Raw genomic sequence first — 15,279 nt, forward strand, 5'->3', positions numbered from 1 at the left:
TTCCAAACATATGACTGAAAGGCCGGAGTTATTTTCCACCCTCCAAAATAAGGATGGAGGAACCGTCACCTTTGGTGACAATAACAAGGGAAAAGTAATAGGTATTGGTAATATTGGTAATCCAAAATTTCCCTTGATAGAAAATGTTCTTTTAGTAGATGGTTTAATGCATAATTTAATATCTATTAGTCAATTATGTGATAAAGGTTTTCATGTTTCTTTTGAAAATGATTTATGCTTAATTTCTGATTTTCAATCTAAAAATATCATTTTTAAAGGTAAAAGAAGGAACAATGTGTATGAACTATATCTAGATGAATTACCCACTTTTAATGAAAAATGTTTTATTGTTTCAAATGAAATTCAATGGCTATGGCACAAGAGACTTGGACATGTTAACTTTAAAATTATTTCAAAGTTATCCAAGAATGATCTTGTAAGAGGCCTACCTAGAATACCATATAAGAAAGATCACTTATGTGATGCTTGCCAAAGGGGTAAACAAATCAAGAGTTCTTTTAAAGCAAAAGATATAGTTTCAACAAAATGTCCTCTTGAACTTTTACATTTAGATCTATTTGGACCATCTAGAATTCAAAGTTTGAATGGTAGAAAGTATGCTTTTGTTATAGTAGATGATTATTCTCGGTTTACATGGGTAATTTTTCTAAAAAGCAAAAATGATATTTTTTCGGAATTTTCTAAACTTTGTAGAAGAATTACAAATGAAAAAGTTATATCTATTATTAAAATTCGTAGTGATCATGGTGGTGAATTTGAAAATGAATCTTTTCTAAAGTTTTGTGATTTACATGGTATATCTCACAACTTTGCTTTTCCTAGAGAGGCTCCTCAAAATGGAGTTGTTGAAAGAAAGAATAGAACTTTGCAAGAATGTGCTAGAACCATGCTTCAAGATAAAAATTTACCAAAATACTTTTGGGCTGAAGCAATTAATACAACATGTTATGTTCTAAACCGTGTTCTTATTCGACCAATTTTACATAAAACATGTTTTGAATTGTATTATGATCGTATACCAAAGATCTCATATTTCAAAAATTTTGGTAGTAAATGTTTCTTGTTAAATACCAAAGATAATCTTGATAAGTTTGATTCAAAATCAGATGAATCAATATTTCTTGGATATTCTTCTAGAAGTAAAGCTTATTGTATTTTCAATAAAAGAACATCTTGTATTGAAGAATCTTTACATGTTGTATTTGATGAGAATTGTGAGCAGGTTATACCTCTAAGCGAAGGAGAAGAAGTAATACTTCAAGAAGAACCCTTGATAGAGAGTACTTCTTAAGAAAATATTCCTCTTCAACCGGTTTGGAAAGAAGTTCTTAATCATCCACATGAACAAGTTATTGGTGAAATAAAGAGTGGTGTCCAAATTAGAAGGCAATTAGAAAAATATATTGCAAATGTTGCTTTCATATCTAAATTAGAACCAAAGAATATCAATGAGGCTTGTGATGATGAATTTTGGCTTTTGGCCATGTCTGAAGAACTTAACCAATTTACTAGGAATGATGTTTAGGATCTAGTTGATAGACCAAAGGATCATCCAGTAATTGGAACAAGATGGGTCTTCCGAAATAAGCTGGACGAAAATGGTGAAGTCATTCGTAACAAAGCAAGGCTAGTAGCACAAGGCTATAATCAAGAAGAAGGCATAGATTTTGATGAAACCTATGCACCAGTGGCTCGATTAGAGTCAATTCGAATGATGCTTGCTTTTGCTAGTTACATGAACTTCAAGTTATATCAAATTGATGTTAAGAGTGCATTCTTAAATGGACACATCAATGAAGAAGTTTATGTAGAGCAACCTCCAGGCTTTGAAAATGAGAAATATCCAGAAAAAGTCTACAAATTGAAAAGAGCTCTGTATGGACTCAAACAAGCACCAAGAGCGTGGTATGAAAGACTACGAAATTTTCTAGAACAATCTGGTTTTTCCATTGGTCGGGTAGACTCTACTTTATTTATTAAAAATCTTAATTCAGATATTCTTATTGTGCAAATTTATGTTGATGACATAATATTTGGTTCTACTAATGATTCTCTTTGTAAAGAATTTGCTAAAGCTATGCAGGAAGAGTTTGAAATGAGCTTGATGGGCGAATTAAACTACTTCCTTGGACTTCAAATAAAGTAAACTGAAGAAGGAATCTTCATTAATCAGGCTAAGTATACAAAAGAACTTCTCAAGAGATTTGGGATGGACTCATCGAAATCAAGAAGGAATCCTATGAGTACAACTACTTCTCTTGATAAAGATGAAAATGGTAAAAGTGTAGATACTAAGCTCTACAGAGGTATGATCGGATCTCTATTATACTTAACTGCTAGTTGACCTGATATTATGTTTAGTGTTTGTATGTGTGCAAGATTTCAAGCTAATCCAAAGGAATCTCATTTAACTGCCGTAAAACAAATTCTTCGTTATTTGAAAGATACTTCAAATTTTGGTTTGTTTTACCCAAAATCATCTTCCTTTGATTTAGTTTCATATAGTGATGCAGATTTTACAGGAAGTAAATTTGATCACAAGAGTACTAGTGGAACTTGTCATTTCTTAGGAAATTCCTTAGTCTCTTGGTTCAGTAAAAAGCAAAATTCAGTATCACTCTAAACAACTGAAGTTGAATATATAGCGGCTAGTTTAGCATGTTCACAAGTACTTTGGATGAAGCAGACCTTAAAAGATTTTGGTTTGAATTACTCCACAACAACTATTTATTGTGATAACACTAGTGCTATAAATCTTTCGAAAAATCCTATTCAGCACTCAAGAACTAAGCATATTGAAGTTAGACATCATTTTTTAAGAGATCATGTGTTAAAAGAAGATATTTCGTTAAATTTTATTTCCACTAAAGAACAACATGTCGATATCTTCACTAAACCTCTTAAGAATGAAGATTTTATGAGAATTAGGAGAGAACTAGGTATTTGCTCGTTTTTAGATTTGTAAAAATGTTGTTTTTTGAACAAAATCTCAAAATCGCACTATATTAGTCGACCGATAAAATTCTAGTCGACTGATGTTTTAGAATTTTAGAATGAATCGCACCATATTAGTCGACCGATATATTTCTAGTCGACTGATGATATTTTTAGAATGAGTCGCATATTTTTTAGTCGACCGATAAAGTTTTAGTCGACTAAAATTTTTTAAAAAAAAAAATAAATGAAGAGACCCGATACCCCTTGGATTTTTTTTTACCCTTTCTTTTTAAAATAGGCATCGTTTCACTTCGTTTTCGTACCTTTTCGTTTTTATTAAAAACGAAAACCCTCTTTCTCTTTTGCCTCTCTCTCTTCCGAAAAACCCTCGGAGTGTCGTTCGATCCCATCTTTGTCAGGATTTTCTTGCCGTGACAAGGAGACGCCGGAGTCTTCTGGCCGTGATCTTGAAACGCCGAAATCCTCTTGCAGTAACTGGCGCATCTTCAAAACACGTTGGAACTCTCTTGCCGTGACAGTGTATTTTCCGCCATTGCTGGAATCCCCTTGTGGCAGCCTTCACACTCGCCATCAGCCATCGTATTTTCCTTCGTTTCTGAACGCCGGACAGCATTTTCCTCTGTCGGAAATCGTTTGAAAGCCGACATTTTTTTTGGTAAATCTGTTTTTTAATCATGCCTCGTATGAAGTCTGCATCTGCAAAAGGTTTATGTTCTCCTCCCCCTACACCTACTTCAAGACATGGTTTTTCACTCAGATTACTCTGAAATCCTCTTTTATATGATACTTTTGGATCAATTTCTGCACTACCTATTTTACTAGGCCGAAATGTTCTATTTCACTTATTTTCTCGTTACAACATAAAAGAATTATTTCCTGGAATTTCACATCTTTTTTATGCTTGTGCAGATACTCTTCACTATCCCTTTCTTATTCACTTGTTTTACACAAATCTACAAATGGATCATGAAACTGGAATTTTGTCCTCTCTTGTTCGTGATGTTGAAATCGAGTTTGATTCGAAACTACTTGGAGAAATTCTTGAAATTCCACCTTCAGACACTCTTTTCAACACTATTGAATTAAATGATGAAAGAGTTTTTGAACAAATTCTTCTTCCAGGTGCACTTCACTGCCCTCCTTTCAAAAATACTAATCTTCAAACTCGTGCACGCATTGCTGGATGAATCCTTGCCCACAATGTTCTACCTAAAACTGGTTCTTTTGATTATTATTCCACAGATCTTTCTACGGCTCTTTATGTTTTATTTGGAAATATTTCTGTCAACTTGGCCAATGTGTATTTTACAAATTTGTGGAAACAAAAACCATTTCTTCCTTATGGTTGTCTTTTAACTCGTATTTTTAGACATTTCAAAGTTCTCTTAACAAATGAAAAATATATTGAGCAAAAAGAGTTCTTTGATCAAACAATTTTTAAAAGAATGAAAATTAAATATCTGCCTCCTTTAAATGTTGATCAAACTAAACCATCTGATCCTACTGAACCATCAATTTCTGAACCTTCACCTTCTGCGACACCTTCATCTCATGCAAAAAGAAAGAAATTTTCTACAAATCAAGACAATAATGAAGTTATGCAGAGACTGAAAGCTTTGGAGCTGCATCAACACACTTTTCGTGAAGATGTGACTCAACAACTATCTTTGATTCAGAAAGAGATTACTTCAATCAAGGATTTGCTCAACTCACTTTTCTAATCTTTGTTGTCTAAACTTTCATACTTTATGGGTTGTAATATTTTAAACTTGTATCACTATTTTGCTTATGTTATTTCTGCCCTTACTCTTTTTGATTCTGACAAAGGGGGAGAAAAAGATAAAAGATCTTGCATTAAATTGAATTTGCAGGAGATCTTGCAAGAGAAAAATCTCATATGGAGAAAAAGATAAAATGCATGAAGTAATGATGAATGAAAATGCAAACCAATCAATATGTGATATATGTGCTTTGAAAGTACTAACTTTTAATGTTTTGCAGCATATTGATAGGGGGAGTAAAATCTCCATCTATGCATCTAAATGTTTCATCTTTGATTAAGTTTGTCATCATAAAAAATGGGGAGATTGTTACGACAATGAAGCCATACATGATACTTCAAGTACAAGGTTTTGATGATGAGCAAGTGGAATCAACTGCATTTCAGCTAAGGCTATGAAGAAATTGAAGAATTTGATGAAGAATCTTTGAAGACTAGTGTGCAAATGTTTAATTCATTAAAAGTCTTAGATTCTTGTAAGAGCCTTACTTAAAGTGCATATTTAGGTTGCATTTCACCTTAAAAGTCTTTAAAAGAAACACTCTTGAAAATCTTTTTAGAAAACTCTTTTCTTAAATTTTCATGTTTATTAGTCGACCAATTGACTTACCAGTCGACTAATCCTTTTCGCGCCATATTTTCTAAAAAGTCATTTTTGTCAAATTAGTCGACCGAAGGTTTTATCAGTCGACTGAACAGAATGTCTGTTTTCTGGAAAATTAGCAGCAGTCGACTAATGGTTTTATCAGTCGACTGAACAGAACATGTGTTTTCTGAAAATTTAGCAACAGTCGACTAATGCTTTTATCAGTCGACCGAACAGAATGTTTGTTTTTCAGAAGATTTTAGCAGTAGTCGACTGAAAAGTTTTTTAGTCTACTGATGATATTATCGGTCGACTAATTTTTCTCTAGTCGACTAAGTTTCAAAAGTTCAGATTTTCAAACAGCTCGATTAACAGATCAGTCGACCGATGATAACTGTCAGTCTACTAATAACTAACTATTAGTCGACTAATTGATGTTTCAGTCGACTAATTTTGCCATTTTCCTGAAACATCAAAAAGGCGTGTCTTTTTTGTTTTTCAAACGTTTTGATCGTTCAAAATGGGCAGTTTTGACACCCTTTCATACACTCAACGTATAAAAAACTTTAACTATAAATATGAGTGCATTTTACACTCAAAACAACAAGAATTCAATCGATTTTGAATCATTTACTTATTGCTTTTCAATCCTATTCATTCAAGTATTTATTTTCTCACTCACTTGATATTTTCACTTCAGTTTTTCACTCAAATCCCTTTGAGAGATAGTGAATTCATGAGTAGAGTATTTCAACAACCTTAAAAGTCAATTGCATTTCATTTGCATTCAAAAGAAAGGCTCATAGGTTGTATTGTAAGTTGTTATTTCTTTTCTGTAAAAAGAAGGACTCCTTGGTTTAAAGGAGTTGTTTGCTTTCAGTAGGGTTGTTACTGAAAGTGGGACCGGTTTTGGTCTGTGTGATCTTGTAGTTAACAAGGTTGATAGTGAAAATCTCAAGCGGGTTTTGCTTGGGGACTGGATGTAGGTCGGGTTAGACCGAACCAGGATAAAATATTGTGTTCTTTGTGTGTTTGCTTTTCGATTTGTAAAATCCTTCAATATTCCGCAGACAATTTTTAAAAGCACTATTCACCCCCCCTCTAGTGCTCGTTGCCTCGATCCTAGTGCACTTTCACTTCAGGTGTGTCATTAGTACATATGTTCACTTCTCCATAACTTTTCAATGATTGAGATACATCATCTTCACTGCAACCAGATGATAAGCATATCACTATCATAAGCATGATATCAATTTGTGTTAGCCAGTGAATACGTTTACTATGATTTATTCAAGATGCATATAACAACAAATACTGATTAGTTAAGCGAGTCAAAGAAACGATTGAATGAATCACAGTATAAAAGCAACAGTGATTTGTTATTTGCTTATACTATGCATCGAGTTGTTATTTACCATGCTAATAAAAGAAACGGTTTATCGTATATATGTGTTGATAATAGTGATTCATATGACAATGATTTAATTATATATATGATGATGTGAAGCGATTTGAATAGAAATCACAAAATGAGCAGTGATTTGAATACGCAAATCGCCACCGCAAGCACGCATCAATATAAATTTCGCACACATACATTTTAAAATCATACTACAAATATCTTACAAATTGACACTAGAAAACACATAATATCTTACAAATCGATATATATCGCATAATATATTACAAATCAATACGAAAAGCATGCAATATTGTAAATTCCGTACGCACATATTTTAAAATCATACTACAAATATCTTACAAATTGATACGGGAATTCAGCATAATAGCCTCTAAATCGATATTAACAAACAAAATAATATCTCACAAATCGGAAGTATGTTACTACAGTCATGATTTGCATTACATTGTATATACTAAGTCAATAGACGATACCAGATGGAGTAGAGGCTCTTCCTCTCATCTGTAACCAATCATTCTTATCAACAGATCCCAATGTCTTACAAATATCTTGAATTTTCTAACTATCTAAAAGCCAACATCCACTTGCAATAACAAAACAATGCCTTAATGGCATTCACGATGACATACGTTCTTCAACAATAGCATGATGACATAGAAAGGTACTCACGACACCTTAATGGCACTTGTTGGAATATTTTTTTTCATTGCTTTTTTCCATACTGCCTAACAAAAATGTAGAAGAAGAGAAGACTGCAAAAAGAGATGGTCGACAAATCCCCCTTTGACGCCCACCAATGATTGAACCAGTCGATCGATTTATAGTTATCTCCACGAGGTAGGAACGAACCCAGGAATGTTTTGTAACACAAGGCAGGAACGAGAAGGCGGCAATGTATTGTAACACAATCTAAAAACCAAGGTAGGAATGTGCAAAGCTATTTATGGGAGGATATTTTCGTCAAATGCATATATATCTTTTTTATATGTTATTTTATTATAAAATCATCATGGATAATATTGGCATATGAATTATCATGGGTCCCAAGATATTCCTCCCTACACACCCGAACACACGACACACAACCCTCTCATATATTGCAAAAGCCTGCTGATACTTTAACAATTACTTTATTAGGCACAAGGAACATTGGAGAAAACAAACACAAGTGCACGGTAGGTCATCAAGATGATAACCTTCATGAGCAGCAGCAAGTACTACAAATCGGTAAATGGGCTCCTAGACACTTGGAAATGGTTTTGAACTGAAACTGGAGCACTTTAACTCCTGGTGAGCTCAAGTTAGACTCTGGGGAACATGACTGACTCGGAGACAATTGGCATGGATTTGAGTGAGAAACAAGCTCATTTCTGAAGAAATGATCCCATTTTGGCAGGAATGGAAATGGTCTTCTCACTGTAAGCTCAGATGTGCTTGGAATGACTGATATTCTAAATGTTCTGAATTGACCAGTGAGCTTTGTTGACTCCGACTGACTGAGGTCCGGGATGACCTAGGGGTAAAATTGTAATCTTCCTAATAAAAGTTGGTAAAATGGTGATTTTCTGAAACTAACTCGGGGTTTGACTCCAACACTGACCTAACAGGGTTGGCACTGCACGAGGAGGGTTGTTTGAGAATGGATGAGGAAAATTTGGGGTGTTTACAGTCATACAAAAAAAGTGTCGCCTAATATGCAACTTTGTGAGTGATGGTTCACTTCGACAAACTGCACAAATGGCCACTCTTCAGTATTAATCTTCATTGGTGTACAAAAAACAAGCACATCATTGAAGCCTTCATAATCTACTACTGACTTTGAATCTGCCCAAAACATATTCACAGCATATCCATCTTCATCCAGTTGCATTGCACTAAAGAAACTAGAGTCTTTGCTTGATTTCTTCGGTAAGTAATCAACCAAAAAACATATTTCTCTAGTCTTCATATTATTTGTCATCTTCCTTCTCAAGTGGTTTCTTAGATCCAAATGTGTGAATGACACATTCTCGCGACCATCATCTATGTGCACGCACAAATTATGTCTTCGTTGGTGTAATGCCAGTGCTATCAACTATTTCAACAATTGTAACATGCACTTCAGTTACTTTATGTTGTGACCTTAACATAGGAGTCATAAATGAAGCTGCTAATTTATGGTTATGATCACTGATTAAAGTGTGAACTATATACTTCCCATTCGAAAGCCTTCTTAACACCATTCTCGCTGGATAGCCACATCTTGAATCTAGCTTGCTCCTTGTTGCATTTCCACTTGACTTCTTCTAACCTTCCTTAGAACGAGCATATGTCTTTTTCACCATGACACCCTGTGCATTTTTTGGCCAAAAATACCTTCTAACACTGAAGTCAAGTTTTAAGGCATAATCATTATAAAATTTGTATGCAGCTTCCTCATTGTTAAACTGCAATTCTTTTGTAGGAACAGAGTCAAGTATATTATCATGTACATTACCAGTGCCTGCACCTTTATCAAGTATACTATCATGATCGTCTACCCCTTTATCGATTTGCATTTCTTCTGCTGGAACATTCAAGTCAAGAGTGAATCCAATGTATGTACCCTTCTTATCATGTGCATCATTAGTGCACATGTTCACTTCTTCAGGTGCGGCATTAGTACATATGTTCACTTCTCCATAACTTTTCAATGATTGAGATACATCATCTTCACTGCAACCAGATGATAAGCATACCACTATCATAAGCAAGATATCAATTTGTGTTAGCCAGTGAATACATTTACTATGATTTATTTAAGATGCATATAACAACAAATACTGATTAGTTAAGCGAGTCAAAGAAACGATTGAATGAATCACAGTATAAAAGCAACAACGATTTGTTATTTGCTTATACTATGCATCGAGTTGTTATTTACCATGCTAATAAAAGAAACAATTTATCGTATATGTGTGTTGATAATAGTGATTCATATGACAACAATTTAATTATATATATTATGTTGTGAAGCGATTTGAATAGAAATTGCAAAATGAGCAGCGATTTGAATACGCAAATCGCCACCGCAAGCACGCATCAATATAAATTTCGCACACATACATTTTAAAATCATACTACAAATATCTTACAAATTGACACTAGAAAACACATAATATCTTACAAATCGATATATATTGCATAATATATTACAAATCGATACGAAAAACATGCAATATTGTAAATTCCGTACGCACATATTTTAAAATCATACTACAAATATCTTACAAATTGATACGGCAATTCACCATAATAGCCTCTAAATCGATATTAACAAACAAAATATTATCTCACAAATCGGTAGTATGTTACTACAATCGCGATTTGCATTACATTGCATATACTGAGTCAATAGACGATACCGGATGGAGTAGAGGCTCTTCCTCGCATCTGTAACCAATCATTCTTATCAACAGGTCCCAATGTCTTACAAATATCTTGAATTTTCTAACTATCTAAAAGCCAACATCCACCTGCAATAACAAAACAATGCCTTAATGGCATTCACGATGACATACGTTCTTCAACAATAGCATGATCACATAAAAAGGTACTCACGACACCTTAATGGCACTTGTTGGAATATTTGTTTTCATTGTTTTTTTCCATACTGCCTAACAAAAACGTAGAAGAAGAGAAGACTGTAAAAAGAGATGGCCGACAAATCCCCCTTTGACGCCCACCAATGATTGAACCAGTCGATCGATTTATAGTTATCTCCACGAGGTAGGAACGAACCCAAGAATGTTTTGTAACACAAGGCAGGAATGAGAAGGCGGCAATGTATTGTAACACAATCTAAAAACCAAGGTAGGAATATGCAAAGCTATTTATGGGAGGATATTTTCGTCAAACGCATATCTATCTTTTTTATATGTTATTTTATTATAAAATCATCATGGATAATATTGGCATATGAATTATCATGGGTCCCAAGATATTCCTCCCTACACACCCGAACACACAAATTTGTCTTCGAGGGAGAACACACAACCCTCTCATATATTGCAAAAGCCTGCTGATACTTTAACAATTACTTTATTAGGCACAAGGAACATTGGAGAAAACAAACACAAGTGCACGGTAGGTCATCAAGATGATAACCTTCATGAGCAGCAGGAAGTACTACAAATCGGTAATTGGATCAAAGTAGTAGTGTTAAATCATATACTAAAGAGGATGAGGTCTAGATCGATGTCTTGTGGTATGCGACGTTGAGCAGGGAACTTTGGAAGCGATTTGGCGATGAACCTCGCACTCTCGAGATAGGCTGTGTACTTTTGCTCGAGTCCAACTAGAGCAGCCTTTGGATTGGTGGTGGCGGTGGTTGATCTTGCACCATGAGGAGTCGAAGGGTGAAGTGCCCTACCGCCCATTGTGATGTTCTTGAAGGCAAGCGCTCGCTCTTCTCCGACGATGTTCTTCATGACGCTCTTCCTGAACGTCCAATCACCGGTCTTCCAGTTGAAGTGGTAGAGAGGGAGGAATCGCTGGCCGTAAATGGCAATAAACTCTATGGCAGCAAGGATGAACTCAAATTCTTCTTCAGATATGTAATAGGTGAAGCTGATCCTCGTCCATCCAGGTTTCAGACCATTATATCCCTGAAAAATGTTTCGGCGAATCATTTTCATTAATTCCGATATGCCTTCTCACTTCTCCTTAATCACTTTTGAAGATTGGCAGCCTTTAAAAAGTAAATGCAAACGTTTTTGGGAAGAGTACCTTTTGGATTGCAGAGCGAAAGGCAAGGGATTGCTCCTTGTTGACATTGAGCAGAGTGTGACCATAGGGACCAGCACAAGCGCACCCACCACGGGCTTGGATGCCGAAGAGATCGTTCAGTAGTTTCGTGACGAACCGACCGTGGAGCGGCTTGTCCCTCACCGTGGCTCTCTCCCTCCACATGTACACGCCCGGCCTCTCCCCTGATTCATCAGCAGATGTACCCAAAGCAGTTGTGTAGACCAAGAATGATACAATGGGTTGGCGTTTGGACTTGGTGTTTCCAAGAACGCTGATGTTGGGATTGGGCAGAAGCCTCTCAAGTGCGCGTTCAATCCACAGGCTCTCCTGGGTGTCGATGAGGTGGTAACCCATGTACTCCTTCACCCAGAACACCAATGCAGCTCTCACCTTTTGAACTATGGCAGGAGTTCCTGCATCTTCTCTCTCTTCTATGTCCTCATAGTACAAAGTGTCCTAAACAAATAAGATAGAGGTAATTTAGAAACAAATTAGTTCATGAATAGGATGGATGGGATAGACTATGAGTATTTAATGATTCTTTAGAGGAATAATTAAGGTATGTCAAGCGAACAATTAGTTAGGTGCACACCTTCTCATTGAAACCGTTGACAAAAGCTACGGTCCCTCCACCACAGGTGGAAGGTGGTGCAGATCTCAAGTAATAGAGGGACTTGCTCATGAGCAGTATCCCTGGTGTCCCAGGCCCACCTACGAACTTGTGGGGGCTCAAGAAGACTGCATCATACCCTTCAAGCTCTCCAGATCGCATGTCGATTTGTGCATAAGGCCCACTGCCAAATGAAACCCAACAAGATAAAGCTTAATATTATCTATTATCTTCCGAATTTCTTAATTCTAGATAGAAATGGTAACAACAATATATACATATATATATATATAAAGGGAGAGAGAGTACAAGGATTACATACCTTGCAGCAAAGTCAAAGCAGGCAAAAGCACCGTGTTCGTGCAGGAGCCGGGCCATAGCTCGAGTGTCCGTGTAAATTCCGGTGACGTTGCTGCAAGCAGAGAAGGAGCCCAGCAAGGGACGGTTGGCATACTTGGGCGACTCCAACTCCCTGCGCAGCATCTCCATGTCCACCAGTCCGTCCCTGTCCACTCCCACCTCCACCACCTCCACGAGGCTCTGCCGCCATGATAGGAGGTTGGAGTGGTGCTCGTAGGGCCCCACAAACACCACCCACCTCTCCTCTGGCCTAAGAGACTTGACCACCCTTGACCTCATGGTGGAGGGTACGGCTATTCCCATCACCTCTTGCAGCCTCTTGATGGCGGCCGTCGTCCCCGACCCGCAAAAGAGGATGGCGTCGTCATCTCCTCCTCCCATGCAACTCTTTATGTACTTGGCCGCCTCGTGCACCATCTTGGTGGTTCGATGTCCAACGAAGCTGTCATCCGTGTGAGTGTTACCTATTTTCAACAAACATTGGTTGCATTATTAAGGAGTTTTCACAGTAATTCTCTTGCTAACAATTAATCCATTCTCGGGAAAATATTGGCAGTAAAAAATCTCACTTTATTTTGCAAAATAATAAAGGTAAAAGAGTAAGCACTTACCATAAAATGGTAAGACATTCTCGATGATGTAGTTTTCGATGTGGTGCAAGCACCTGCCCGATGCAGTATGGTCAGCATAGGTGAGCAAGCGCTTGCCAAAGGGAGTGTCAAACTCCACATCGTCCCCAACCAACTGAGAACGAAGCCAAGCACATTTTTCCGTGATGCTCTTGCTACCTTCAACCACACCCTCGTGCAGCACCCTGAAGGATTCTGCGCGATACCGGAGATCGTCGGATTCCCGTTGTTCATCGGTGACCATAGCCGAACTCTCGTCATCATCATCACCATCACCTTCATGATTTACACGGCCAAACTGATCAGTCGTGTTGGAGGGTTTAACCAACCTCCATTTACTTACATTCACGCTCTCCTTCCCCTTCTCTTTGATGTGTTTGTTGACATAGCTCGTGGGCAGCATAGAAGTCTTCTCCAATCTCATGCCATCTTCAAAACGGCTAATGTTGTAGCCGTCACTGCTGTTTTGGGCAAGGTCCGGCTCGGGAAAGACGAGAAGGGGCCCCGAAGACATGATGGTGGTGTGAAACAATGAATATGGGTTGAGAGAGAGAGAGAGAGAGAGAGAGAGTGCTGGGTTAAGAATCAGATGTGAAGTTAAGAAGGATAGATGGAAGGCTTCCTTCTTTGTAATTCCTGTTGCTCCCCAGCATGTGTATTTATAGGTATGGTGCAATAAGGGGTGGACTTGGAGGGCCGTGTGTCTGGTCAACTTCCCGACTGCCTGTTATTTTAGTGTTATGGCCCTCTTATATGGACCGGAACTGGTCAGTCAATACCATTGAATATAAATTTGTAGTCAATATGTCATATAGCGTGTACATATATCTACGAAAAGTAATGACCAGGGAAATACATAGGAAAGGAGCCTTGGATAGAAAAACCGTTTTAGTGAGAATGTGTTTTGGCTCAGAATAGATCAAGGGGAGTAGCACTCGTGTGAGTCGAACCCCGTCTGGCAGTGTAAGAGCGAAGATTCTCTCCAACTGTGCTAACCTCTTTGGAAAGAGCTTATTTCAACTTAAAGAAATAAAAACAAGTGTTCTTTACATGGAATTCATGTACTCTCTCTTAACTTTTTTTCTGGATAGCTAACTTTTTAATTAATTACTTTATCTAATTTACTCTAATGATATTTAGGACAATGACATTTACAATCGTTCCTTATCTATTCAATATTTTTTACCTTCTTGTTTTAGTGGATGTGATAATAATTCACAGCATTTTTTAGTATTTCATGAATTAACTATATTAAAAGCCTACGGATATTCAATTTTTTAATAAAAAAAGAGTGCATAAGAAAATCATCAGCAATTTTTTAGGGCTATTGAATTTGGCTTATATAATTATTTTTTCATATGCATTTTTTTAACAACCCGGGCAGTTTCATCACCTCATATTTATTGGCTTGACAAACCATGCATTGGCGCACATACTCAAATGCCCGACCAATAGAAGAAGGCTTTTAGCCTCTGGTATGTCTTGGATATGCCTCCATGTCCGCTAATAGGCTTGTTATGCACCTCGTGCAAAAGATCTTGGATCGTATAGATCTTAGATGGCAAGTATACTACAAGAAAAATGCTAATTAGCGACAGAAATTTGCGAGGAATTTTTGTCATCGCAAAGTTGTGACGGATTAGCGAGAGAAAACTATACGTCGCTAACATTCAAAATATTTACAAAATTATCGATGGAAAAAATTTTGTCGCTACTCCGTCGCTAATTAGCGATGAAAAAAATATATCTCAAACTCCGTCGCAACTTAGCGACGAAAAGAATATGTCGCTAATTAGCAACAGATTAACTCTAATTAGCGACAGAATTTTTTCATCGCCAAATCCCAATAAAAAAACATTTAATTAGCGACGAAAATTTGTAATGGAAAACTTATATCGCAACTTAGCGACGGATGTGCGACAAAAATGTTTTTGCCGCTAATCCATCGCTAATTAGCGACAGAATTTTTCTATCGCTAATTTTTTATTTATTGCCCATTCTGGCAACCCCTCTCTTTTGAAACCCGCCACTACAGACGCCGGAAACCGATAGGGTTAGGTCGATGGCGGAGAGAGCGAGGGAAGGGATGGAGGTGATGACATCGCCGTCAACGTTCTCTGCATCGATGTCGGCGATTGATCGAAG

At 36.9% G+C, this 15,279-nt stretch overlaps 1 protein-coding gene across 1 annotated transcript; it reads right to left on the reverse strand.

Moving 5' to 3' along the window:
* Positions 1 to 10,810: 10,810 nt before the first annotated feature.
* LOC149842535 (uncharacterized) lies at positions 10,811 to 13,689 on the reverse strand. The gene is made up of 5 exons (XM_090001479.1): positions 13,117 to 13,689; positions 12,468 to 12,969; positions 12,128 to 12,329; positions 11,515 to 11,991; positions 10,811 to 11,393 (listed from the first exon to the last, which is right to left on the reverse strand). The coding sequence occupies exons 1-5, from the start codon at positions 13,646 to 13,648 to the stop codon at positions 10,953 to 10,955; spliced, it is 2,154 nt and encodes a 717-aa protein (XP_089857605.1). The 5' UTR covers positions 13,649 to 13,689; the 3' UTR covers positions 10,811 to 10,952.
* Positions 13,690 to 15,279: the final 1,590 nt, after the last annotated feature.

This window comes from Nuphar pumila, chromosome 3 (genome assembly GCF_984573655.1).
Source record: "Nuphar pumila chromosome 3, dmNupPumi1.hap1.1, whole genome shotgun sequence".
Taxonomy (NCBI): domain Eukaryota; kingdom Viridiplantae; phylum Streptophyta; class Magnoliopsida; order Nymphaeales; family Nymphaeaceae; genus Nuphar; species Nuphar pumila.